The 26,394-nt window shown below is 47.8% G+C and overlaps 1 protein-coding gene across 1 annotated transcript in view; it reads left to right on the top strand.

Annotated features, from left to right (window-relative positions):
- Positions 1 to 26,394, top strand: part of LOC116946476 (uncharacterized) — a 151,280-nt gene that overhangs the window by 61,322 nt on the left and 63,564 nt on the right. The window contains exons 18-19 of the mRNA XM_032961391.2: positions 9,702 to 9,755; positions 10,130 to 10,174. Coding sequence (XP_032817282.1) covers positions 9,702 to 9,755; positions 10,130 to 10,174 — 99 coding nt within the window. The remainder of the gene's footprint in view (positions 1 to 9,701; positions 9,756 to 10,129; positions 10,175 to 26,394) is intronic.

The following is a 26,394-nucleotide window of genomic DNA, read 5'->3' as shown; positions in this document are numbered from 1 at the left end:
TAAATTTGCCATTCCGCCAGGGAGAGCAGACGGCGCCTTGCAAAAAAAAGGCGTCCGGGAATCTCGTCGTCGATCACGAATCGGGATTCATGGAAGGTTTTTTTTGTGTTAACATATATTTATTCTCGTTGGAATTAGTTTTTTTTCCGTTTTAGTTTTTGCTCGCTCAATAACCACCAGGGACTGGCCGCTTAAATGCAGATGCCTTTTAATGAATGAATTTATTGTAACGATTTATGTGCACCCCCCCCCCCTCCCGAGCACCCTCCCAAGGTTTTCATTATGTTGACGGCTTGAGAGAGGCCGGAAATGCATTTTGCAGATTTGATTGAAGGAGCCTCTAAATGCAGGCGGACACATTGACGCATGGGCCTGTGTTTATGAGCAGGTGATAGGTCATTTAAAGCAGAAGTCTGATTCAGGGGATGATATAAGTGCTTAAAGATATTACACACTTACGCTGAGAGCTATGGGCCAATATGGAATTTCATTGAGACCTGTAGACTTGTGCAGGCTTGCATTGAGAGCCACAGACTTGTGTGGACTTACAGAGAGATACACAGACTTACATAGTCTTACATGGAGAGACGTGTAGACTTACACACAGATTTATAGAATTACATATGCTTACACAGGGACGTATACAGTTACATAGAGACTCTTTGACTTGTGTGGACTTCTATACAGATCCATTTACTTCCATATGATTACACAAAGACCCATATAACTGCAGACACTTGCCTTGACTTGCCTAAAACCCATGGAATTATATGAACGTACATTGAAACCCACCGACTTGCATAGACTTATACAAATAGCTGGATCCATTACCTTTTTTTTGGAGCGGGCAAAGAGCCTCGTTGAGTCCAGCAGTCTAAATGCGAGAAATGGGATTAGTTTGGTGCACATGGACACACTTTGGCATGCTTAGGACCTGTCACGCCTAGAAGGGACGGTGCCCGACTGTCTAGAAGAAGAATAACGGTAGTGGCAGCCAAGGGATATAATGCATCAGAGAGGATCCCACCGCAGAGATGCAGCGATTAAATTAATTCCCGTGCAGATGCGAGTAGATTACCATGAGTATTATTATAATTATGACAATGAAGACAGATTGGGAAGGCCTTCATCGAGCGGTGGATTGATCAAGGCTGATAATGATGAAATGTATCGTTTGCCTTTAAATAAATAAATGATCGGCGTTCCTGCCACGCAAGAGGATTTGGTAGCGCTGAAATGCTCGCGAAGCATGAAATCTCATTTGGGCTGCAGACCTCTTCGCTCAGCAACTGCCGTTCACCGTTCCCCATGGACGTGCTCAAGGGAGGGGGTGAGATTCTGTGAGTGTGAGTATAGGGGAGCGGTGGTGTAGCGCGGTTAGCGCTACGAAGCCGGCGACCCGACTTCGATTCCCGCTCACGGCCAACACCGATGACGATTACCTGAACCGGTTCTGGGCCTCCCCTAGGTCGACTCAGCTTCAAATGAGTACCTAGTGCGACGTGTAAAAGCATTGCCGCTAGGGAGACAAAGGCGGCCGGGCGTGGTGCTGGCCACCCACCCGTTCGTGTGCTGTGCCGGCCTTCATAGGTGCTCGCTAACAGCACTTGCCCCGACAGTCTGTTAAAAGGCTGTACGGGGGATCTTTGTCTTGTGTGAGCGAGTGAGTAAGTGTGCTGAGTGAGCATGGGGGGGTTTCTTTTTGCATTCTGTTCTCCACCCACATTTTTTTCCACAGAATCCCCTGAACATGCACAGCACGCGCACCGATGCCTCCATTCCGAAATGCGCTTCCCCCTGGCTCGCCACCAACAAAAAAAACAACGAAACATCGTGGCGTTGATAGCGGGGCGAGTTGGAGTTTCTTGACCAATCGCGAAGATCTGCTGCTTGTCTCGGCTGCACAGTAACACGAGCAGAGAAGCGTAATGCATACGCGTAGACGACGTGATGCTTTCAAGCATGCGTTTGTCCTAGGAAGCGTTCAGTTAATAATAATATTAATTTCCATTCCCGAGGCTCGTTCTCAGAGAGAGGAGAGAGAGAGAGAGACAGATGATGACTCAGAGGCGCGAGGAGGAACGACAGGCGTGCGAGAAAGACAGCAGCCGCCGCTAACCCCCCCCCTCCTCCCACCAAGCTCTGCGGTCCTCTATATATGAAGTTGTTATCGGCCAGTTCATGAGTGTTGACATGCGGGAGGATGCTTGAGCAACCGGACAAAACCCCACCCGTGCGAGGGCGGGGGTGGGCAACACTTGATCCCATGCAGATGAAAGAGTTTGAGTTAAATTAACGCTGTGTTAGCTGTCGGGGCCAAATGTGTTTGCATGTTTGTGACTATTCCTCTTCTGCTCTGGTTTTGTTTCGCCACATATCGGGCAATAACCCTGTGATCTCCATGGCCACTTTTCAACGGGACAAGTCCCTAATTGCAACGTGAATTTCTGATAAAGTTTAATTCATGTCGCATCATCTTTTCGATAGCTGCCATCATGGGACAGTTGGTCCATTCGGAACTCTTGCAGGGGAGAGCGTAAGCCCCACGCCAGAGAACGCTCCGCTGAAGGAGATGTCATAGAACTGCTTCTGAGATTCCCAGCCCGTGACCTCTTAGCCACACTATGGTTTGTCCTATGGTAGTCAAATAAAAACATGATATTTTCTCCTTATCAGAGCTAGAATTTATCAAAATTAAGTGAAAACCCAAATTAAACACGATGGGGTTTTTTTGTGTGTGGGCAGTCATTAGTAACCAGGATGAGACCCATCAGCTCACAATACTTTCCCAGTTTAATATTTAATCACGAGTGGCTAAAATCCCAATTCAAAACCCATGATCTCAGATGTCTGGGCCAACTCGGCCACCTCTTGATGATGATGCATGTTTTTAAACATAATTTCTCAGACAAGGAGATCATTAAAATATGCTAATTCGAGCTCGTTAACGTGTGCATTGGTTTCATTCCAATACCAAAAAAAACAGCTTTGGCTGTGCACAGCCGATTTATATTCCTCCAGGTGTAAAACTTTAAAGTGTTGTTCTTTTTTTATCTGCAGCTCTGCGGATATGTGAAATTGCCACCCTTTCATGTTTAATTTTACAATCGTGTTCCTCGCTAAGCATACGTAAATAGACGTTGCGTTCGTCGGGAGGTTAAATACCCCTTTGGACCAAATCACGCGAAATGCATGCAAATCCCGTCAGACCTCGGAAGCTGTGCAGGGTTAAGGCTGAAAAGTTACTCAAAATGATGCGTGGTTGGTCGTTGTTGAAGGTCACTCCATCGCGCGCTTTCAGGTGCGCTTCTGCGGCCGTCTGGAACGATCTTCCTTCCGACATTAGGAATCCGCTGGAGCTATGCACTTTTAAATCCGGATTGACAACTCGTTTTTTTTTCGAACTTCTTGTTGTGTGCTAGTTCATTGTCCTTCCCCCGCACCTCCGATTCGCACGGTTGGCTACGTACGGTGCAAAAGAAGTTCAACATGCACACGTACTCTGCATCACTGACCCACACATTCAAATAATTGTATCAATTCCATTAATTCAACTCGCGGCCTTAACCAACTGGGCGCGACTGGGATGCTGATGGCTTCGTACGCCGCCACTGTTGTGACCACGGCCTCAAAACAGCGCTGATAACCACTCGTCGCGAACAGGTCCCGCGCGCTTCCCACGAGCAATAGCGGACAAGGTGATGACTAAACAACAACAACAACAACTAAAAGTTCAACATACGCACACGGAGGGTAGTGCAGCAAACTCCACCGCTCGCATTGACTCCACTGCTAACCTTCATCAGCCCACACTGACCAGTGTAGCTCCAACAAACTCTCATCACTGCCCGCACAGCATGCAGGATGGGTGGGGGGGGGGGGGGGGCGAAGTCCATCATCCAGCAGTGGATTGAGAAACGGTCTGTACCAGATGAATGTGCAAATATCCTTTGATTCCAACCAGGGGAGTACACACGCGTGCATGCTCGCATTGCGTGCGTATGTCGGAAATATGTCAACGACTACAAAACCGAGTTGTTGTTTTTTAAAATCTCGAATAGCTCTGGCGCGTGATTGTATTAGCTGCCCCCGAAGAATGCAGTGTGCGTAGGCCGTTAACGAGCACTGTTTGAATTACATTTTTCTTTTGTCAGCGCAACCCGGCGCGACGCATTGTTGAGGATCGACTGAGCCGCGCGTGTGTTTTTTGTTTGTGTCTTCTCCCAAACACGTTACCTGATACGTGCCGGAGAAAGTTATCAAAGGGTTTCGTTTATGTCGGGGGTGGTGGGAAGGAGGGGGGGGGCGGGTCTGTGGGTGGGGGGGGAATGAATAAATGACGATGCTCAGAATACAACAAAAACGCTTGAAAGTGGAGCAGCCCGAAGCGGAAGTGAATTCTCCGGAGGACCGTCGAGAGGCTTCCCGTCGCGATGAATCACTTGATCATCAAGAGACATTTTATCTGTCGCCAAAAATCACGCTCGCCTTTGACATCTGAAAAGTAATTATGACTCTGCACGAAAAAAAAAAACACACGCACACAAACCCAGCCACCCTGGGCCAGATTTAATACAAATAACAAAATTACGCAACAGCATGAGCAGACACAGTGATGGTATAAAGGCGCGGACCTGAACTTTCCTGCCCACGACATCAAAATCCTCACGGGAATTTGATCATTAAAGCCGTGCCATCGCTAAAGTACGCTACTATCAGCTGCGTGCCGAAATGAGAATTTTCGGTTTGATTCGTGTATCACATTTAAAACAAACTGGAACTGAAACAACCAAAGTGAATAGCATCGGAGTCTTTGGTGGCATCATCGGGCATGGGTGGTGGCAAACACTTTCGAGGAAAGGAATTGAATTGAATTGATACAAAAGGGCCCTCACCCCCCTGCTGCCTCCCCCCCCCCCAAAACCCATAATAAACTATAACAGCCCCGGGCCCTCATCAAACTTAATCTGGCCCTGAACACACCACGGCCAATTGGCTTCTGAAATCTCTTAACGAGCGTCTCTCCACGCATCTTTCGAATTCCCAGCCGCGCGCACGCAACAGCGGCGCTTCGCGTGACCGTGCTCGCCGGGGCCGGCCTCCCTCACCAAAGGGTCTGGGAGGGGTGGTGGTGGTCGTGGTGGTGGTGGCTCGGTTATCATCGACGCCGGCCTGGCAGCAATCAAAACAAACAAAAAGTTACAAAAAAGGAAACGAACGAAAAAAAAGCCGCCTCCCCGCGGTTGGAGGGGGGGGAGGGGGTGCTGCTGTTGGGGTTTTGACGAGGCTCGGCCTGCGGGCGCTACGGAATGTCTCTTCGGTGTCTCCGTCACTAGCGGGGAGCACCTGTTGGCCACACGGCCGTCAGCGTCCTCGTTATCCCGCCTCCCCCCCACCCCCGTCACCTCCGATATCGCGTGGCATCGCCGGCCCGGGTGTTATTTAGTTATTATCATCATTATCATTATTGTCTTCATTTGGAGGGTGTAAGCTTATGCCAGCAACAAAGTCCCTTGTGCTGAAACGGTGGACAGGTGTCGTGGACTGTGCTGGCGATGGAAGGTTTGAGAAAAATCGCACACGACAAACAAAAACACGGCGATGCTTGTTGCCAAGTTATCTTGCATTGTTCTTGGTTTTGCACGCGTCTTAGTTTTTGTATGTATGCGTGTTGAACTTCTTTCGCACCGTACGTAGCCAACCGTGCTCATCGCAGGCGCGGGGGAAGGACAACAAACTAACACACAAAAAGCAGGTTCAAAGTAGTGAGTTTTCAATCCAGGCTTAAAAAGTGCACAGCTCCAGTGGCTTCCGAATATCAGAAGATCATTCCGGGTGGCCGCAGAACCACATCTGAAATCGCGCGATGTTGTGAATCTTTGTTCGACGGCCGGAGTTCACGTGACGGTGGTTTACGTTCCGCCGTGAGATTGGCAAGGTATTGTGGTTCATTTGTGGCAAGCATTCTGTGTGTAATGAGGGCGACCCGTATAAAACCTTTGTTATAGTGATGCAGGCACGGGCATTACTGTGGCCAGCACCGTTAAAGCAAGTTACAAAACAAAAAAACATGCATGTGAATTATTTCTGTCATGCTTTCCAACACGCGTTCGTCTTCGAGGGTGCTTAATGAACACTGTGGAAGCTGACGTGTCACTGCCGGGTAAAGAAATGCGTGCTTTTATATATTTGCAATTAGTCTTGGCTTGCACCTCAAAGCTTTGAGCAGTCATCGAATCAATTTGGCCATGTTTCAACAGGGAAACTCCTTCAGCCCGAGGTATAAAGGGTTTAAAAGTGGATATGTTCAATGTCTTCACGGACGGGCCCTCATATGCGTTGGTTCCCAATCCATAACTTTAATTCTACCGGACACTATAAATGACGGGGATATCACAATGGGTGCATTCATCATGGGAGAGGCTTTTACTGACGGCCATGGCTCGAGAATGTACGATGATGATGAGAGTACGTGTACATATATACACACACGAGGGGTGACTGAAACGTCTGTAGCTTAACATAGCAGGTGTGGTGCTTCAAAGTTAACAAATTATAAAATGTTTATAGTTAAACGTGCATTGTATAAGGCGGAATAATACATTTCACAGCAGCAAGTTATATTATATTCTTGGTTCTTTCGGTAAAGTCACGTAGAAGGGAAACAATAAAATAATACAAATATAAAACAATAAAATTCTCACGACGTTTCGACTGCAACACAAGCAATCATCATCAGGTGTGAAAACCACAGCAAGAAAATTTGAAAAAAGTGCTGTAGTTTTAACACCTGATGATGATTGCTTGTGTTGCAGTCGAAACGTCGTGAGAATTTTATTGTTTTATATTTTTATTATTTTATTGTTTCCTTTCTACGTGACTTTACCGAAAGAACCAAGAATATGAATCCCTGCAGTCACGAAAGCTTTAAATCAAAATTTAGCAGCAGGTTAATCGTTTTTTCTGGTTTATCAATTGTTCGGAATCATTTTATTTCAGTATCAACTGCACAATGCAAAAAAAAAGATTAGAAAACTGATGAAAGATAAGCCACCGATTATTATGATGAAGGATCAAGTGCACTGCACTTCAAGGGAACCGTATAGCACACGAAGACAGCGGAGTTCAATCATTCGGAATTTCCCCTGACCCGTGTGTGGTCTGGTGGTCTGGCGGTGCCAACTCGGTTAAGGTCACAACACTTTCCTCCATCGTTCCATTGAAATTGCTACTTCACAACCATATTGGTTATGGGTAACAATCTACCACCGCAAGTTTGGATGACCCTTGTTAAATAACTAATCCTTCCACGCTTTAAATATTTCTTCCGAGGTGGCTCGGTTTTATTCTTTTTCCACAGCTTTTTTCCCTCTCTCTCTCTCTCTGGCTCCCCTCCGCGATCTCTCCTCGAGAGTTCTTCTAGTCGGACGTTTCCGTGGCCGCGAGCGATCGTTTTCCCCTCTCTCTCGCGTTTTTGGCTCTCTGCTCTCTCGCGCGCTCATCCGTTCGTTATTTGTTACGCCGCTCCCCACATCCACGCACGCGCGCGCGCGCTCACATCCGCACACTTAAACCTCGGCCTTGGACACACCTGGCGGAGGAGACGAGTTGAAAGAGTGGCGGAGAAATATAGGAACCCAGTCTCGTGACCCTCCTTTCACCGCCTCCGCTAATAATAATTATAATAAATATTTTATTTTTGTTTTAACTCTCCCCCTTGCACGTTCCCCCCATCCTGCTCCCCGCCCTCCCCCCCCCACATTGCAATGTCTGGGGCTGTGCGAGGGCGGCCGACGCCGGGCTCTGTCCGGCCACACTGGGATGGTCTCTTTATTGAGTTTGGCTGCGTTTGACTTCCTCGGGGGTCGTGCCGCTGTCTGGGCGCATCCCGGGAGGGGTGGGGGGGGGGGGGGAGATGGTAGAGGGGGGGGGGGGGATGCCGCCACCACGCCGGTGGAAGGATAAATGAATGAATAAATAGTCTGGGTCGATTTGAAAACGACGAATATTTCCTGCCGGGCTGCGTTGACCTCTCTCGCGTGCGGCTTGAGCCGTCTCTGCAAACGGATGCACACGGATTGGTCATTGGATTGATTGTCGTGATAGAACAGCATTCACCACTAATTTTCAGCGGGGGGGGGGGGGGTACTTTCGCGGACAAGACATCCGTGTGAAGGCCGCCACGTCTTTAAAACCATTGGGGGTTTGACAGCACGACGACGATGATGATGATGGGGGGGTATCTATCATGGGACCTTTCTTGCCGGTATCAAAACATAATAATTGGTTTTACCCTTTCTGGCAATAAAAACAGTTTGTGTTGAGATGTTATACACACCAAACAGAAACCTTTTGCAAAGAATCATGCCTGCATTGATCGCACGTGCTTGTGGTGAACGTGCTTGTGGTGAACGTGCAAACACACGCTGGTCAGCGCAGAGTATGGCGATGGGCTGTGGGGACCAGGACTACTTGTAAAATCTTTCGCCACTGACGTGGGTTGTGGCTGGGAATAGAAACTTCCAGGCACAGCGCAACTAAACCACTGGCACCGCCGCTCCCACACCTGATGATTTATCATCTAACGTTATCTAATGCTCCGTAAACGAAAAGTTAACGATTGGAACGTTATAATAGGGGTTTTTCTCTTTTTTCTGGCAACAAAACTGAAACCTTTTTTACAAGGATTCATGTCTGCATTAACCGCAATACCTGCAGTCAAAATGCAAGCAAAAAAACATACTATGATAATACATGCATTGTCCTTGAAACTGATTGGTCCACACCAAGGGACGGCTTTCTTTTGAGCCTCGACCCAATTGGTGCTCGACCACATGACACCAAAAGGCGTACAGCTCAAAGACAATACACGATCAAAGTAATGAGGGCTCGGGGTGAGCATCTACATCATTAGACCTCCTTTGCCAGTACCAAAATGTAATAATAGGGTTTTTCCCCTTTTTTCTGGTCGAGCACCAATCGGGTCGAGGCTCAAAAGAAAGCCGTCCCTTGGTGTGGACCAATCAGTTTCAAGGACAATGCATATATTATCATAGTATGTTTTTTGTTTGCATTTTGACAGCAGGTATTGTGGTTAATGCAGACATGAATCCTTGGAAAAAGGTTTCAGTTTTGTTGCCAGAAAAAAGGGTAAAACCCCTATTATTACATTTTGGTACTGGCAAAGGAGGTAAGATGATGATTGGAACGTTACCAACACAATTGAATCGCGCAAACACTGTTCCAACGTTATTCGCGAGGGATACGTTCTGGAGATGCTCGTGAATAGCAAATTTTGCAAATAACGACATTTGTAATGAATTACCTTAAATAAATACGTAAATATGCTATTAAATACATGAAAATTATCATAACACAAACGCATACAAATTTATTATAATATAATAAACATAAAGTAAATAAAACTATTGAAGTATTAAATTTTGGTTTATTAATTAACTTACCTTATCTCATCACTTTAACTCATCACTTTGTCGCATCACATTCTCTCTCATCAATTCCTCTCTCGTGCAGTCGTGTAGACTTCCAGGTGCGATTCACGGATAGCCAAAATCGCGGATAGCAAGTTCGTGAATTACGCCGGAAAACTGTACTTGTACATCCAGTTATATATTTATTTTTACACGTGAAACTCTTTCTGTTTATTTCTAACCCGCTCCCCCCCCTCCATGATTTCCCAGGGAATCCCAGGCATCCCAGGTAATCCTGGCAAGGACGGCTCTAAAGGAGACAAGGTGAGGGGCGATGGCCACTTACACCCAGGGCCAGCGCTCTCTGTAACTCCCTGCGAGTTTGCACTCTTGCTTGCAGTGGGGTCCTACGATTACCATGTGGATCTCTGCAGCGTCTGCATAACGCGCAACAACTTAGCAACAAGAGATATTTGTGGGCAGGTCGGTGAACCCACTTGTTCTACTGCAATCGTCTGGCAGTACAACAAGCCGAGTTTTAGATGATCGCGAATAATCTCTACGTGATCCACCTACCCTTGCCTCGAAAACACCGAATGACGGACGCGATTTTACCGCCGCCAATACCACTGGCGGAATAACCGAGAGAGGCTGCCCTGGTCTAGCTTTAACCTTTGACCCTGTGTGTGTGTTTGCAGGGAGACATGGGACTGCCAGGCCCACCTGGACCTCCGGCCGTCACCGTGAGTCCAGTTTTACTTCCCAAACACTCCCGCGACGTTGCACATCTACGCATTCACATCACGTGACCTCCGGTCATCCTCGCAGCAGCAGCTTTTAGCTCAGCCATCGACCAAAGACGGCCACCGCATCGTGCGCTTTCAGATGCGCTTCTGCGGCCGTCTGGAATGCTCTTCCTTCCGATATGAGGAATCCACTTGAGCTATGAGCTTTTAGATCATCCATATTGAAAACTAAATTCTTTCGAACTGCTTTTTGTGTTTAGTTTGTTGTCCTTCCCCCCGCACCTCCGATTAGCACGGTTGGCTACGTAAGGTGCGAAAGAAGTTCTACAATCGTACACGTTGGGGGTCAACTTGAGGCCTTCATCCCTCCAGGGTCAATACAATTAGTAGCAATTTGTTTGTTGTAAGTCAGCTGTGCTTGTCTTACGGATACACCTGCCTCCACCGTAGATATGGGGACTTTCCACCATTAGTTCAAGGCTGTAAATAGCAGCTAAGTGCCTCCTTAGAGTCGTATGAACAAGGATCGACCGACATTCATTCAAAACAGTTACAGTACCTTCTTTCATTGTACGTGTAAAGTTGCTTGTGCCCGCCACTGCTGGCGGAAGGGCCTCCGCGAGAGGAAGTTCTAGAGAGTATTTTGGTCTACTCTTCCACACTGGCCAGACGTTTTTGGAAGAGGAGAGAGTACCCACACTTTACCCCAACACGCGGGACCAACTGGGATGCACCCATTTATTCTGCTGGGTTGCCAGAGATTTGAAGAGGGATTTAAAATGTAAATAAAAACGTGCCCATTGTTTCAACTGCCACGCCGGAAGAATGAACCGGCGGCCTCTGGATTGCAAGTGCAAAAGCGCTAACCATTGCACCAGCGGTAGGATCCGTCCCAAATGATATGATTGTGCAGGAATATTAAACAAAAACACCAGAATCAGCATTTGCGAATTGGGATTTGGGATTTAAGCAAAGCGCCGTGCGCCAAACGCACACGTCCCTGCATTATTATCTACGTTAACGATGTCAAAATACATTCTCCGTAGCAGTAGATGAAATTACAGCCAATTTCAAACAAATGGCTTTCGTGAATAACACAAAAAAATATATAAATCTGTCCTGCCGCAATTAGTTTTTTTTTAATGCACAACAATTACAGCGAGTTAAAAAATTATCAATGACGTCATCCCACGGCTGCCCGAACTCGTAACGAGTTGAATGTGTCCCGTGGTAGTGAATTTGCGCCGCTAACGAAAAGCAGACTCCCCACATTCCCCGTCGTGCGTGTGATCTGCAATAAACATAGAGCGTCAACAAATCTATACAAAAAAAACAGTAAACGCCGCTGGCGTTTTACAATTTACTTAAAACTGCGTTTCGTACGTGCACGCATGTCGAAATGAAATATATTTTTTGTTGTAAAAAAAAAATCACGTGGTAATAATAGTAAAATTAAATAATGAGCAAAGGGGGTGGGAGGGGGGTACTTTGAACAAAAGTGATGTTGAGTGCGTTCCGGTGCAGAGCTTAATTACATCGCAGTCAGCCGTAATTGAGTTACTCGCATTTTAGCCGTGCCTTGGAACTGTTTATTTCTTTCCTTCCCATAAGTGATCGGGGAACATTCACTTGCTTACTCATCTTCAGCGCAAATGCGAGAAAGATGTTGATTCTTTCGTCGACTCTTCCGCAAAACGGAGTTCATCCACGATAGGCATTGCGCCTTTCGAATGGCGCTCATACATCATATATACCGGGTACTAGTCTGCTTCTCCGAGTTAATTCCCCCCCCCCCCGCCGCATCCCCAGCGTTTTGCATTGTTGCTGCATTGGCATTGTTGCTGCATTGGCATTGTTGCTGCATTGGCATTGTTGCTGCATTGGCACTCGTGCACCGCCCGTGCTCCTGGTGCTGTTGATACACTTGGGCTACGCCCATCCCCAAACCTTTGTAAACAGTTTGACTTTAGAGGCTGACTCCTTTGCCTGACGACGACCGCTTGTGTTGCGGTGGAAACTTCGTGATTTGTTTTATTTTATTTCTAACCACGTGACTTTACCGAAAGAACCAAAGAGTATGGATTCATGCAGTCACGAAAGCTTCAAATCCAGATTGTAATCATCCTCCGCTGTCAACCAATTCCACGTGTCTCTTTTTCCCCGTGGCCGGCGCTTTTAATCGCCTTCCGTAACTGGCTGCCACAGGGGTGGGTTCGGAGTGGGGGTGGGACGCAGATGAGTGCCGGAGTTCCGTGCGGTGTGCAGAGCGACGACTGGATTGCAGTCAGGGCTTCAATCCCTCGGTGAATATCTCCCTGCTGGTCGCATGCACGTAACTGGTAACCACGGCCATATGGAGAGGTATACTGGACGTGGTGTGCTGGGTTAATTAGCCCAAACAGATTGAAATTAAGCCCGGCTGAATCTACTTCTGTCCACTCCCTCAAAGCTATATTCTTAGTTTTTTCGGTAAAGTCACGTTGAAGAGAAACAACAAAATAACAAAATATATATAAAACAATAAAACATTCTCACGACGTTTCGACCATAACTCAAACGGTCATCATCAGGTGTGTCGGTTTGCATAAATTTATTTTTAAAACGGCACATTTATTTAAAAAAAACGTTGGCGTCACGCGCAGCGATTGGCAGTTTGCCCAGGACTAGTCCATCAAAGCTGTCCAGAGTATGAGAGGTGAGAGTAGCTAGAATAATGCTTTTGAAAGCACGCTTTTGATTGGACTAGGCCTGCAAAGGTGAAACCTTTAAAAACAACAGGCAATTAAAAACACGAATTTGTGTTTGGATTTTGGTATACTCCCCAACATGCTTGTGTTCTCAAGAGTATTCCAATCGGAGATCGTAACAAGATATTCACTCCGAGGTCAAATCACACGGGGCATGATCAATTTGGCCCGTTATAGAAGCCCCTTATATCTGCGCAAATTTACAACTTCACAAAGGTTCGTTCATACTAGATATTTTTTAAACATATATACACCACAATAGTTTTTAGTGGCCCCATCTTATGGACAGACGGACAGAGCTAACAAGCGAATGCTTTAAACCTGAGCTGGAATGCGTAAAAACGACCTCGGTGTGATCACGCGCGGCTTCGCCGTGCAATGCGGACGACGCCGGCGTGTCTCCACGTGACAACACATTTACGGCGGTCGAGTCGGTCACCACCGCCCCCTAACCCTCACCCCCATCGCTTTTGCTAAATCTTTCACCGTACATGGACTTTTTTTTATTCGTTTCAATTCGCCAAAGCAAGACTAATTGAATGTTTGCTCTCTATTTGGTTCTTTCGGTAAAGTCACGTAGGTAGAAGAAACAAAAAAAATAGATCACGACGTTGCGATCGCCGCACAAGCAATCGTCTTCAGGTGGGAGACGATTGCCTGTGTGGTGATCGAAACATCGTGATCTATTATTTTTTTCTACCTACGTGACTTTACCGAAAGAACCAAAGAGTATGGATTCCTGCAAGTCACGAAAGCTTCAAATCAAGATTGAATGTTTACTCTCTGTTGCTACGACTTCATTGCGCAGCGGCTGTGTAGCCCTGGCCATCCCTTCTGCATGCGTCACCTCCATCCGAGTTCACGCACGCGTTGTGTTAACCGGGGCGCGGTCAATATTTTGGCAAGTCGTCAATCATCCAATTCAATTGAAATGCCCCGTGTATGTATATTGCATTGTGATGCCGGTTGCAGTGCGATACACAATACAGTTTTCATTTTTACAACGTTTAATTGTGACGGCATCTTTACATGTTGTTTATAAACTAGGCATATTGATTTTGTTGAGGCAGCCATGGGTCTTTGTGTGAGTATATGGGTCTCTATTTGGGTATTCGTCTCGATGTGAGTTCATGGGTCTCCGCTTGAGTCAGTGCAATGTAGGTTTTTTTTAATGTGTAAACGCAACCACGCCTCGGGATGCTGTGAACAAACAGTAGGCATATATAGTTATTGTAGAGAGACGAGACAGCCATAGGCAGGGGGGGGGGGAAAGGAAGGTCTTGGGCCTGGACTTAAATAGGGACAAGGTGTCGGCAGTATGGACGGCTGGAGAATGGAATTTAAGACAATGGGGAGGCAGCAGAAGTGGATTTGCGGCCTGCCTACTATGTTAAATTGGAGGCTTTTTTTTACAACGTACGCGGATTTCCAAAAAATGATGGCACGCAGGAGACATCGAGCGTTGCACTCTCGCTGCTCCTGTTGCCGTTGATTGGCTTGACCACCTGCATGTGACAATGTCGTTGTTGCTCTGCCTCTCTGTCAGCAGCCGTACGAAAGAAGAAGGCGAGTAAATGATGGTAACTGTTCTGTCCACGGCTAGCATCAGTGGCGAGTGACGTGCGCGCAAAGTCCTGGGCAACCTCGTTAATAACCAACCAGCACTGACCAGAGTGGTGAAGTAAGGTCAAACAGATCCCAATTATTCACACAGCACTGGGACACATTGCCATGATTTTATTCTACGTGCTTATGACTGTAATAATATAATTGGAGCCGAGCCAAGAGTACTCCGAAAATTTATTAAGACAACACAGAGGACATTAGCCTCGGTCCCATATTGCCGATGTTACACGTTAGTGAACCTTAGCATTGAATGGCATTAGTGCGCACGATGACATTTAAAAATACAACCCACACTTGAAATGATAGATTCTGAATGCAGGTCTGTCTAAATACAGAGTGCGTCTGTGCAAGCGGGCACGGATCTGGTTTCATACCCCGCGAATGATATCGAGATTAAAATTACTACTGCTAATAATATTTATTTATTTTAAACACAGTTATAACAAAACATCTTCTCCTCTGATAATCTAAAGGGAAATAAGATTGCATTTCAGCATATTCGTGGCTGTGACTTCTAAGCTTTGGCAGAGGCTCCTCTGCAATGTTTAATTCCCGTTATGGGACCTGCTTACGACGGCGATAACTAGAGAACGCAGCTGGCCAGACGGTACCCTCGCACGGGATATCCGAGTGTGAGGGAGGCTCAGCGGATCGCGAGCAACTCGCGTGTAAATATATCTTCAGCCACGCTCCACCTCGCCACACCACCGCACCCCGCACAGCCCCACACAGCCCCCGAGGGCCGCCAACCAAGGACTCGCGAGACGCCAATTAGCAGGGCGAAAGAGCGAGAGAGAGGTGAGCGAGAGAGGGTGAGCGAGAGGGTGAGCGAGGGAGGGTGAGCGAGAGAGGGTGAGCGAGAGAGGTTGAACGAGAGGGTGAGCGAAAGAGGGTGAGCGAGAGGGTGAGCGAAAGAGGGTGAGCGAGAGGGTGAGCGAGAGGGTGAGCGAAAGAGGGTGAGCGAGAGGGTGAGCGAGAGGGTGAGCGAGAGAGGGTGAGCGAGAGAGGGTGAGCGAGAGGGTGAGCGAGAGATGGTGAGCGAGAGAGGGTGAGCGAGAGAGGGTGAGCGAGAGGGTGAGCGAGAGGGTGAGCGAGAGAGGGTGAGCGAGAGGGTAAGCGAGCGAGTGGGGGAGGGGGCTCGTGCGTGAGTAGCAGTGCGTGAGTGAGTAAGAAAGACAATAAAAAACTTTTGGGTTCTTTTGTAGCTCTTTTTCAGAAGCGACCTGGCCACAAATGTTAGCTCAACGAAGTGGCTTATCAAGTGGAAATGTATAGCAGCCAAATACTCAAAGTTTATGATATGAATGGTGCGTGAGCGAGTGTGTGAGCGAGCGAGAGGGCAACTAGATGATCGAATGTCGAATGCAAACGCATCTCAAGATACCATACAGAAGCGTGGATCAGTTGTATTCTAGTGAGATGAGAGGTCGGAGAGTGGGTGGAGGGGAGTAGAGTGACATGAGAGGGGAGAGATAGGAGCGTGTGAGGAGGGGAGTAGAGCGAGATTGCTTGATGATGCTAGTTGTAATAACTGGCGAAACGTCGTACTCGAATTGTAAATGTTGTGGGTTCACTCTCCCAACACACCGGTGTGCTGTACTAGTAACCAATTGGCATGTTCTGTTTACGTGACTCACCTTACTAATTGGCTATGTCGGGTGGTGGCGGGTTTCACGACGCATTTTTATATTGACGCGATCTAACCCAAAGAAAAAAAAACCTCTTGTGGATAAGGTTGACCGCGAGAGCATCCTACGTGTCAAACTGAAAACTTTCCGTCATGAGTATTCTTAAATCAAGGTCCGAGGCAGTAAATAGCTCACCATCAATATCAGATGCTCTGAGTCGACTCGGTACGACGAAACGACTTGACTGACACAGGCACTGCCTCGCCGATGGACGAATGACTTTATTGACGATTTTGATCCAGCTAATACACAACGTAACGTTGCCATTACATAGAGGGTGTTTAAAAAGATTGTTAACATTTACATGACTATCGTTTTTAATGGAAAAAGAGGGGATAATAATACGCCGTGACGTGATAACAAATGTAAATGTTAATAGCTTCAAAAAGTCAAAGAGTCTCCCACTTGTTCGCCATCGTTGTCAACACGTGGCCTGGAATCTTCTTCAGGTGGTCCCCAGAGTCCGAAGGCAGCAGCACATTTATTGCGGTGTTGTTGCAAATTCTCCGAAGCGTTAACATTCTTTTGAAGCACCCTGTACATAAAGGCAGCCTTCTAAACCAAATCAAAGCAACGTTTCACAATTCGTTTGGCGACTTTTTGCATTCAAAAGTCGACGAGACTAATTTTCGTTGTTATCTTCGACCAGATTTTTCACGACGGGGTGGAGGGGTGGGGGTGTGGCACAGACTCGAGCAAAATCTTTTGTCAACGACGAGCGGTCTTTCTCGTCGTATTGCATCGCCCCCGGCCGGTTCGTGGCCTTTGGGGAAACGGAGCGGCAGGGGAGGGCGGGAGTGGCCGCTCCCTTGCCACGCAAACTCCGCACGGGTGGAAACTCCCCCGCCGACTCAGCCCCGCTTCGCCTTGCCGCACGCTTCATCTGTTTCCAGAAGCGCTAAGCCGCCCAATTAAGGCTGGTGACAGACTTGTCATCCCCAGCCAATTTGGGGATCAGAGTTTGGCCGGTTTTTTTTTTGCTCGGCGAGCCTCTTCCCGGAATCTGTTTTTTTTTTTTGCCAATGTGGCCGGCGTGACGAATGGACGTCACCGCCCCCCCCCCACCTCCTGCATTTACAAATCGGTATCTTCTCTCCGACCTTAGCTCACCTTGTTGCGGTGTTTACGCTGCAGATGCTGGTGGTGGTGGCGCACGGACGGCTGGGAGCCGCAGCGTTTGAGCGGTGGTCATCTGGCCACTTGTGCACGCAGGCATTTGTTGTTGAATTCTTAAAGAGGAAATCGTTGCCAACGCGTTTTGTTGTTGATGTTTTGATTTAAAGCTTTCGTGACTGCAATAATTCATATTCTTAGCTCTTTCGGTAAAGTCACGTTGAAGGGAAACAATAAAATAATAAAATATATATAAAACAATAAAAAACTCTCACGACGTTTCGACCATAACACAAACGGTCATCATCAGGTGTGTCGGTTTGCATACATTTATTTATTTTTAAACGGTGTATTTATTTATAAAAACCGTCAGCGCCACGCGCAGCGATTTGGCAGTTTATTTAGATGGACGAGTCCATCTATGTTCTGAAAAGAGGAGGGGGGAGACGAAAAATTAATGTATGCTGTCTGAAAGCCACTGTAAGCGTGAACAATCAATTAAGACCTGAAATGGTTTATCAAATCTTTCCAATGATTGCTAAGCCAGAATCCATCTTCTCGGGTGAAATTGTCTCTGTGCTTGTATATGTGGATAGCCTCATGAACGAATCTCTCATGGTAGCCAGATGGCTTACAAAGAACCTCTGTCTTGGAAAAGTCAATGTCATGTGAACCTACTGAATTATAACAATGATCTGCCACGGCCGAGGTGTTGGTCCTACCGTGTTTAAGGTCTGCTTTGTGTTCACGAATGCGGTCCGAGACATGGCGTTTGGTTTCTCCAATGTAACTACTACCACAGAGGCAACTTAGTTTGTTGACACCAGGGTACTGTATGTCCGGAATCACATCTTTTACAGAAGGAACCAGATCACGGATTTTATGTAATGTGTTGAAACGGACCTGGATATTGTGTTTATTAAAAATTTTGGAGATCTTTTTTGTGATCCCCGCAATGTAGGGTAAAGTGATGGTTTTGAAAGGCTCCTCAAGAGGGTCCTTCTTCATGGTTTGAGTGATAGCTTTGCGGATTGTATTGATGTGGTCGACGAATTGGTCTAGAGCAGGCCGGCCATGTGGCCAGATGACAAAAGTGTCATACACGTACCTCTTCCATAAGGTTGGGCGCAGAGTGGCAGTCTGGATGGCGTCTGTCTCAAATTTCTCCATGAAAATGTTAGCTATAACCGGAGATAGGGGGGAGCCCATTGGGGTGCCCTCAGTTTGTTTGTAGAAAGTTCCACCTACAAACTGGCTCGTTTTTTGTCTGAAATCCTGTGTCCTTTCACTGGAAAAACCACCTCTGCGGTACAAAATTCCACTCACCTGGTATCGACAATCAAGGGTATTTCCCTGTCCCCAGACGACCTGCTTGTCAGTTTTGATGTAGTTTCCTTATTCACCAAGGTTCCTGTACCTGACACCATTGCAATCATTGAAGACTTGGTTCATCAAGGACTAAACACTGAGGTACCCCCCCTGGTGAGACACTGTTTAACCAATACATACTTCACTTGGAATGGAACTTTCTACAAACAAACTGAGGGCACCCCAATGGGCTCCCCCCTATCTCCGGTTATAGCTAACATTTTCATGGAGAAATTTGAGACAGATGCCATCCAGACTGCCACTCTGCGCCCAACCTTATGGAAGAGGTACGTGGATGACACTTTTGTCATCTGACCACATGGCCGGCCTGCTCTAGACCAATTCTTCGACCACATCAATTCCATACACCCAGCCATCAGATTTACCGTGGAAGTCGAAAAAGATGGCAAGCTACCTTTTTTGGATGTCCTAATTAAAAAGAGACCTGATGGTTCAATGAGCCACTCTGTCTACAGGAAAGCTACCCATACGGATGCTTATCTGAAACCGGATTCCCACCACCATCCATCACAGAAGAATTATCTTATCAAGACTCTGTATCATAGAGCCCAATGCATATCCGACCAGGAACACATAGGCAGTGAACTCAAGCACGTGCACCAAGCTCTTAAGGCTAATGGTTACTCCGACTATACAATCCGCAAAGCTATCACTCAAACCATGAAGAAGGACCCTCTTGAGGAGCCTTTCAAAACCATCACTTTACCCTACATTGCGGGGATCACAAAAAAGATCTCCAAAATCTTGAATAAACACAAGATCCAGGTCCGTTTCAACACATTACATAAAATCCGTGATCTGGTTCCTTATGTAAAAGATGTGATTCCGGACATACAGTACCCTGGTGTCTACAAACTAAGTTGCCTCTGTGGTAGTAGTTACATTGGAGAAACCAAACGCCATGTCTCGGACCGCATTCGTGAACACAAAGCAGACCTTAAACACGGTAGGACCAACACCTCAGCCGTGGCAGATCATTGTTATAATTCAGTAGGTTCACATGACATTGACTTTTCCAAGACAGAGGTTCTTTGTAAGCCATCTGGCTACCATGAGAGATTCGTTCATGAGGCTATCCACATATACAAGCACAGAGACAATTTCAACCGAGAAGATGGATTCTGGCTTAGCAATCATTGGAAAGATTTGATAAACCATTTCAGGTCTTAATTGATTGTTCACGCTTACAGTGGCTTTCAGACAGCATACATTAATTTTTCGTCTCCCCCCTCCTCTTTTCAGAACATAGATGGACTCGTCCATCTAAATAAACTGCCAAATCGCTGCGTTTGGCGCTGACGGGTTTTATAAATAAATAAATACACCGTTTAAAAATAAATAAATTTATGCAAACCGACACACCTGATGACGACTGTTTGTGTTATGGTCGAAACGTCGTGAGAGTTTTTAATTGTTGTATATATATTTTATTATTTTATTGTTTCCCTTCAACGTGACTTTACCGAAAGAGCTAAGAATATGTTGTTGTTGTTGTTGCCCGGAATCGGAATTGCGAAGCGAGAGGCGGCCCCCGCACGACTCTCCGGCGGCTGGCAGTGCCGCTGTGGGGGCCGCTGAGCTGGTTACCCCTCCGAGAGCCTGGGTTCGGGTTTGATGTTTGACTTTGGCTTCCTCCAGAAACGAAAATCTATGTATTGCGTGACTGCACGATTGATGCCCCTGCCACCGTCCACTATCCACCCCCCACCCCAATCCTCCCCCCCCCCCCCACCCCCACTAGCAATTCTGGATGCACATTTTTAGCATCTCATCTTTTTATAATTTCACATTTTTTTTACTGTCTCATTTGTTCCATTTTTTTGCTCACTCCATCCATCAGCCTAACGGCAAATTGCGCCCGTGTGCGCAACTTTAAGCACGTATCACCATCGTGAGAGACGGCTTTAATCAGTGGATCGATATAAATCCAAACCTCACAATGAACAAGGACATCTCCATGCCGCCACCACTGCACAGGCTCGAAATCTAGAAAACTTTTCGGGCAATATGCAAGGAACGTCCATGACGATAACACGAAGACCACCGAATCATGATGGAGGGAAGCCCTGGGGGTAGATCACCAACCTGCTGCCGAAATCCATCGTCAGCGACCTCCCGCAATCCTCCAACCCGAATCTGACCTACCGAGGAAGATCCTGGGTCCTCCTCGAATCGGATCCGGACACTCCATGGAAGTTGTGGGACAATTCCTCCATGAATGTAAAATTAACGAGAGTCCAGTTTGTGAGTGTGGTGGTGGTGCGACATCTCTGACCGCGCGACATACCGTGAACGACCGCCCATCGGATCATTCGACGGCGATCTGAAGCAAATCCACGCGGCTCTTCCTGAAGCAAGTCGAATGGGATATCAAATCTCGACGTCAATTTATGACCGTGTTGCAGTCCCCAAACATACCACGCAAAAGAATACGAAGAAAGGATCGATGCATCCTTGCGCGCCTACCTGACGCGCAGAGAGAGGGAGGAATTCCGTGTGGTTTTCTTTCTTACTTTCTAGATTGAGAAAATCGCCCACTCATGTTGGAAACCCTCATAAGCAGTTGCATTTGGAGGCTTGCCCCCTCTTTTCTCTCCGCCTGATGAAGACCGCTTGTGTTGCAATCGAAACGTCGTGGGTTTTTTGCTTTTATTATTTTAAATGTATTATTTAAAATGTTAACTACATATTATTATTATTATTTTATTTATATTATTATTTTATATCTACGTGACTTTACCGAAAGAACCAAGAATAGGAGAAAATTACCAATTCAGCGAGTAGCTTGCACGGCTCAATCTGAGCACCCGCCTCCCTTCCCCTTGGTGTCACCGTGACGCTGCACTGAGTTTAAGCGCCTCGGTGGCCTTCACAGGGAAAAATGAAAACCCCGTTTTGCCTGACGCGATTCTCCTCCTCGGGATGTGACGAGCATAGTTATCTGCCATTCGCCAGGCAAATGGAGTCCGCTCAAACGGATTCATCATTCAATTTGTCTGACTGTGGCGGCGGCTTCGCGTGCCCGGCTTTGAAAGGACTCCGTCTGCCGAATCTCCGCGGGGTTGCGGTTTTTGCCCGCGTTTGTGTATTTCATTTCTACTTAAAATCGGCGCACGCGCACTCGTTATTTTTTTTTAAAAAGCTCGACCTCTTTGACGTTTGCCTCTCAGATGCTACGCCAGATATGATAATGATGATGACGACGACGACGATGATGATGATGATGGTGCGATGGTGGGGCCTTGCCATCTGCCGTGTGAGTGTGCACGTGTGTGTGTGTGGGGAGCGGTTAGCTCTGCCCTGCGCTACGAACCTTGCGACCCGGGTTCGATTTTCGCTCACGGCCAACACCGGTGTGACGATTGTCTGAACCGGTCCTAGGTCGACTCAGTTTCAAATGAGTACCCGGTTTCGATGTGTAAACATCGTCACTAAGGGAGACAAAGGCGGCCGGGAGTGGTGCTGGCCACCCACGCCCTCGCGTGCCGTGCCGGCCTTCGTCGGTGCTCACTAACAGAACTTGCCCCAACTGTCTGTTACAGGCCATACGGGGCATCTTTGTTTTTGCTTTGTAACGAGCAACACTCACTTTGTACGTATGAATGTTTAGTAATTGAGGGTAGTGCATATTTGAGTCGCCTTAACCAATTAACCCAGAAGAGCTGGGTTCGTCCTCTGACCTCCTGCCAGCGAGCCTTGGCCAGTTCATGTGCCTTCAAAGTGCACCTAGCCTGGCACCACACCTGCCGTGGTAACGTCGCCACTACTTAGTGGCAAATACAAGTTGTTGTTGGTGGTGGTTATTGAGTACTTGTGTGTTTGGTGGCATAGTGGTTTGTGAGCTGCCACCCAAGTTCAATCCCCAGCCCTGGCTTGGTTCAATGCTGAGCAATATCTTAACCTGCCCTGGTTCTCGCCTAGGTTAACTCAGTCGTAAATGATTGCCCAACGCGGGGTGAAAATACGAGCGATGACACAAAGGCAGAGGCGGGCTTGGTGCGAACCACACCACGCGGTCTCGCGCGCCGTGCTGCCCTTAATAGGCGCTCGCTAACAGTACTCGCCCCGACAGTCTGTGTGGGATTCACGGGTGGATCTTCGTGTGCGTGCATGGGATTCACAATTGATAGTCGCTTTGTCTGAAGCAGTACGAATGCTGTTTGGCAAGAGCGAGGATGCAGTGTGCAAATGTGACCCAACAGAACTCAATGCAATTGTCCGTAATTGCTGTTTTGAAGTCGAACACATTGAGGCGGTCTCGCCGATGCGTGGTCATGGTTGCCTCCGTTGCGTCTGCGCTACGAACCTGATTGTCCAGCGTTCAGCTTCTGGCCACGATGCCAATCAAGCAATGGTGATTGTAATCTGAACCTGGCGTTGGATTCCCCTAGATCAGCTCAGCCAGAAGTGAGTAGTGTGTCAACATTTGCGTGCAGATGATCGCACCTGCCTACAATGTGTATAACAGGGGCTCGCGAACAGCCTTCGCCTCTACAGCTGAAAAAGCTAAATGATCAACAGTTTCATACGTATGTATGTTGAACTTCTTTCGCACGGTACGTAGCCAACCGTGCTAATCGGAGGTACAGATGTGCATACATACGTGCCAATACGCATACTTATAGCAGGAGTATGTACGTACGCGCGTGTGTGTGCTTGTATGTATTTACTTGTGGGGAGCGGTGTTGTAGCGGTTAGCGCGCTGCGCTAAGAACCTGGCCACCCGGGTTCGATTCCCGTTCACGGCCAACACCAGTGACGATTATCTGAACCGGCACTTGAGCCTCCCCTAGGTCGACTCAGCCGCAAATGAGTACCTGGTGCGATGTTTATACATCGCCACGAGGGAGACAAAGGCGGCCGGGCGTGGTGTTGGCCACCCACCCCCTCGTGTGCCGTGCCGGCCTTCATAGGTGCTCGCTAACAGCACTTGCCACAACAGTCTGTTACAGGCTATGCGGATGATCTTTGTCTTTTGTGCATTCACGTGGTGCGCGCCGCTGACTCGGCACGTGTGTGATGTCCAAGTCACAGGGGGCGCTTGGCCTCCAGACATCGCTTTACGCCTCCGTGCTCAGGGCGGACGGCAGCAACAGGAATACCGGAGGAATGTCGTGTGGGAAACCCTGGGCGCTCAGCCACGCGTTTGTTCGCTCGTTCATTCGTTGTTTTCGTTTATTTATTTATTTAGATCAACGATGTCACTCAATTTGCAGCCCACAACCCCGTGTCATCGTCGTGGGATGAGGGGCGGGAGGAGGCGGGGGGTTGGTGGTGTTAGCCGGGTGGGGTGTGGGCAGGCAGCTTCCATGTGTCGTCTTGACAGTTGGTGATGGATGGCGGCAGGGTTGAGAAACACGTGGAAATTTCTCAGCTGTTTCCAAAATCACCGTCCCGCAAATGCCCTCCTTGTATGCACCACGGTCTCAGACGATGGGCTCGGCTCTTCCATTCGTCAACTTTTGCCAATAAACCAGGTTGAGCGTGCGGTGGGACTCGAAACGTCTCCTTTACTGGGTTACAATTTTGTTGTTGTTTTGATACCGCAAAGAAACATGGAGAGATTCACGCTCATGTGTATGTATGGTGAACTTCTTTCGCACAGTACGTAGCCAGCATTGCTAATCGGAGGTATGTATGCTGAACTTTTTTTTGCGCAGTTTCGTAGCCAACCGTGCGAATCGGAGATGCGTGGGAAGGACAGCAAACTAAAAATACATTAGTTTTCCATCTAGATTTAACACTTAAATCGAGAGACAGGAGGAGGTTAACACACACGCACACACACATGTCCGCGCGCGTGTACAACGGAACCCGACACAAAATGGAGACGTCGCGTGAACCGCCAACAAAGGTTTGGTGGGTGGACTTGGTGGGCTTGGTGAGCCCACGTAGCGAGGTGCGATGGTGACCTCCGAGCGAGACTGGAGACTGCGCACTGAGATCAGCTCACGTTCAGGGATGCGATGGATTGTAATGGATGGTGACCAGATGTTAATTGCCTCGCTCGGTATACAGTAGGTCGTGGGTTCGATCCCGATATTGACATATTTGGAGTTTGCGTGTTCTCTCTTCCCCGTGGTCGCGTGGATTTTTCTCCGGATTCTCAGGTTTTTTCCCCTCGACATTTAGAAACGTGCCCTTTATAGCATTTGGCTGCTGTAAATTTTCCACTTTGTTGAGTTATCATTTGTGACCAGGTCGCTTCTGAAAAACACCTATATAGCCCAGTGTGCCTTACCTGGTAAAATAAAAATAGTAACTGCGTGGCGAGACCTTCACAGGGCGGTGGATTGACCATGGATGTGAAAATAAAGTCAAAACGGAGGATAAGTAAACGATCGTGGAGCTGCGATGAAGTGGACCGCACACTGCCCTATGGTAGCCAGCGACCTGAGTTTGATTCCCGGCCACGGCTAATGTCACGGGCAGGTGATGAGAACGATTATTTAAGGGCGCTTTATACATTGGAATTATTATTATTATTATTGTGACTGAATCGATGCTGGAACTCCCCACCTTCCCTTGGCCAAGTTTTGGTCAAATATAACCCCCACGACCGACGCGGTGTGTGGAGGCCTGAAATATCAACAGTGCATAAGAGGACTTTATTGTGAAATGTATACACAGCCTGGAGTGCACAAATGGAATGGAAGGAACATCCAGATCAGAGATGTTGACAAGACAAGCCGTTCATATCCAGAGACCCATTTGCTGATCATATCAACTGACAGGAGGTCTCAAAACGGAGAGCCATGCAATTAAAATAGAGTTAAATGGCTTTTTGACGTGAACGTTAATCAACACGAACGTTAATCAACAATGCCAACGTTTCATGCACGTCTCCCACGAATTAATTCAAGGATTGAGTCCTTCATGAACGTTGTTTGGGTGCCGATTGTAGAGCGGCCTCTAGTGGCTGCAAGACAAAGCCAAAGCTCCCCCGTGTAGCCTTAACAGACTGCTGGGGCAAGTGCTGTTAGCGAGCACCTATGAAGTCTGGCACGGCTCATGAGGGGGTGGGTGGCCAGCACCACGCCCAGCCGCCTTTGTCTCCCCAGTGGCGATGTTTACCCACCGCACCAGCAACTGATTTGAGGCTGAGTCGACCTAGGGGGAGGCCCAGGTACCGATTCAAATAATCGTCGCTGCTGTTGGCCGTGAGCGGGAATCGAACTCGGGTCGCCGGGTTCGAAGTGCAACCCGCTAACCACTACACTGCATAGCTGCGTGCATGGGGGAGGGCGGGGGGGTCACACGAACCCTAATTGTTTAAGTCGATTACCTCTTCCGCGTCACAGCAACGCGTGCCGTCACAGAGTCGTGTGTCGTCACAGAGTCATGTGTCGTCACAGAGTCGTGTGTCGTCACAGAGCGACGCGTGTCGTCACAGAGTCGTGTGTCGTCACAGCAACGCGTGCCGTCACAGAGTCGTGTGTCGTCACAGAGTCGTGTGTCGTCACAGAGTTGCGTGCCGTCACAGAGTCGTGTGTCGTCACAGAGCGACGCGTGTCGTCACAGAGTCGCGTGTCGTCACAGAGTCGCGTGTCGTCACAGAGTCGTGTGTCGTCACAGAGTCGTGTGTCGTCACAGAGTCGTGTGTCGTCACAGAGTCGTGTGTCGTCACAGAGTCGTGTGTCGTCACAGAGTCGCG

Source organism: Petromyzon marinus, chromosome 27, assembly GCF_048934315.1.
Source record: "Petromyzon marinus isolate PM22_M1 ecotype Great Lakes invasive population chromosome 27, UKy_Petmar_22M1.pri1.0, whole genome shotgun sequence".
NCBI lineage: Eukaryota > Metazoa > Chordata > Hyperoartia > Petromyzontiformes > Petromyzontidae > Petromyzon > Petromyzon marinus.
The sequence above is the reverse complement of the archived record's forward strand: the minus strand, read 5'-3'. Positions and strand labels throughout refer to the sequence as shown.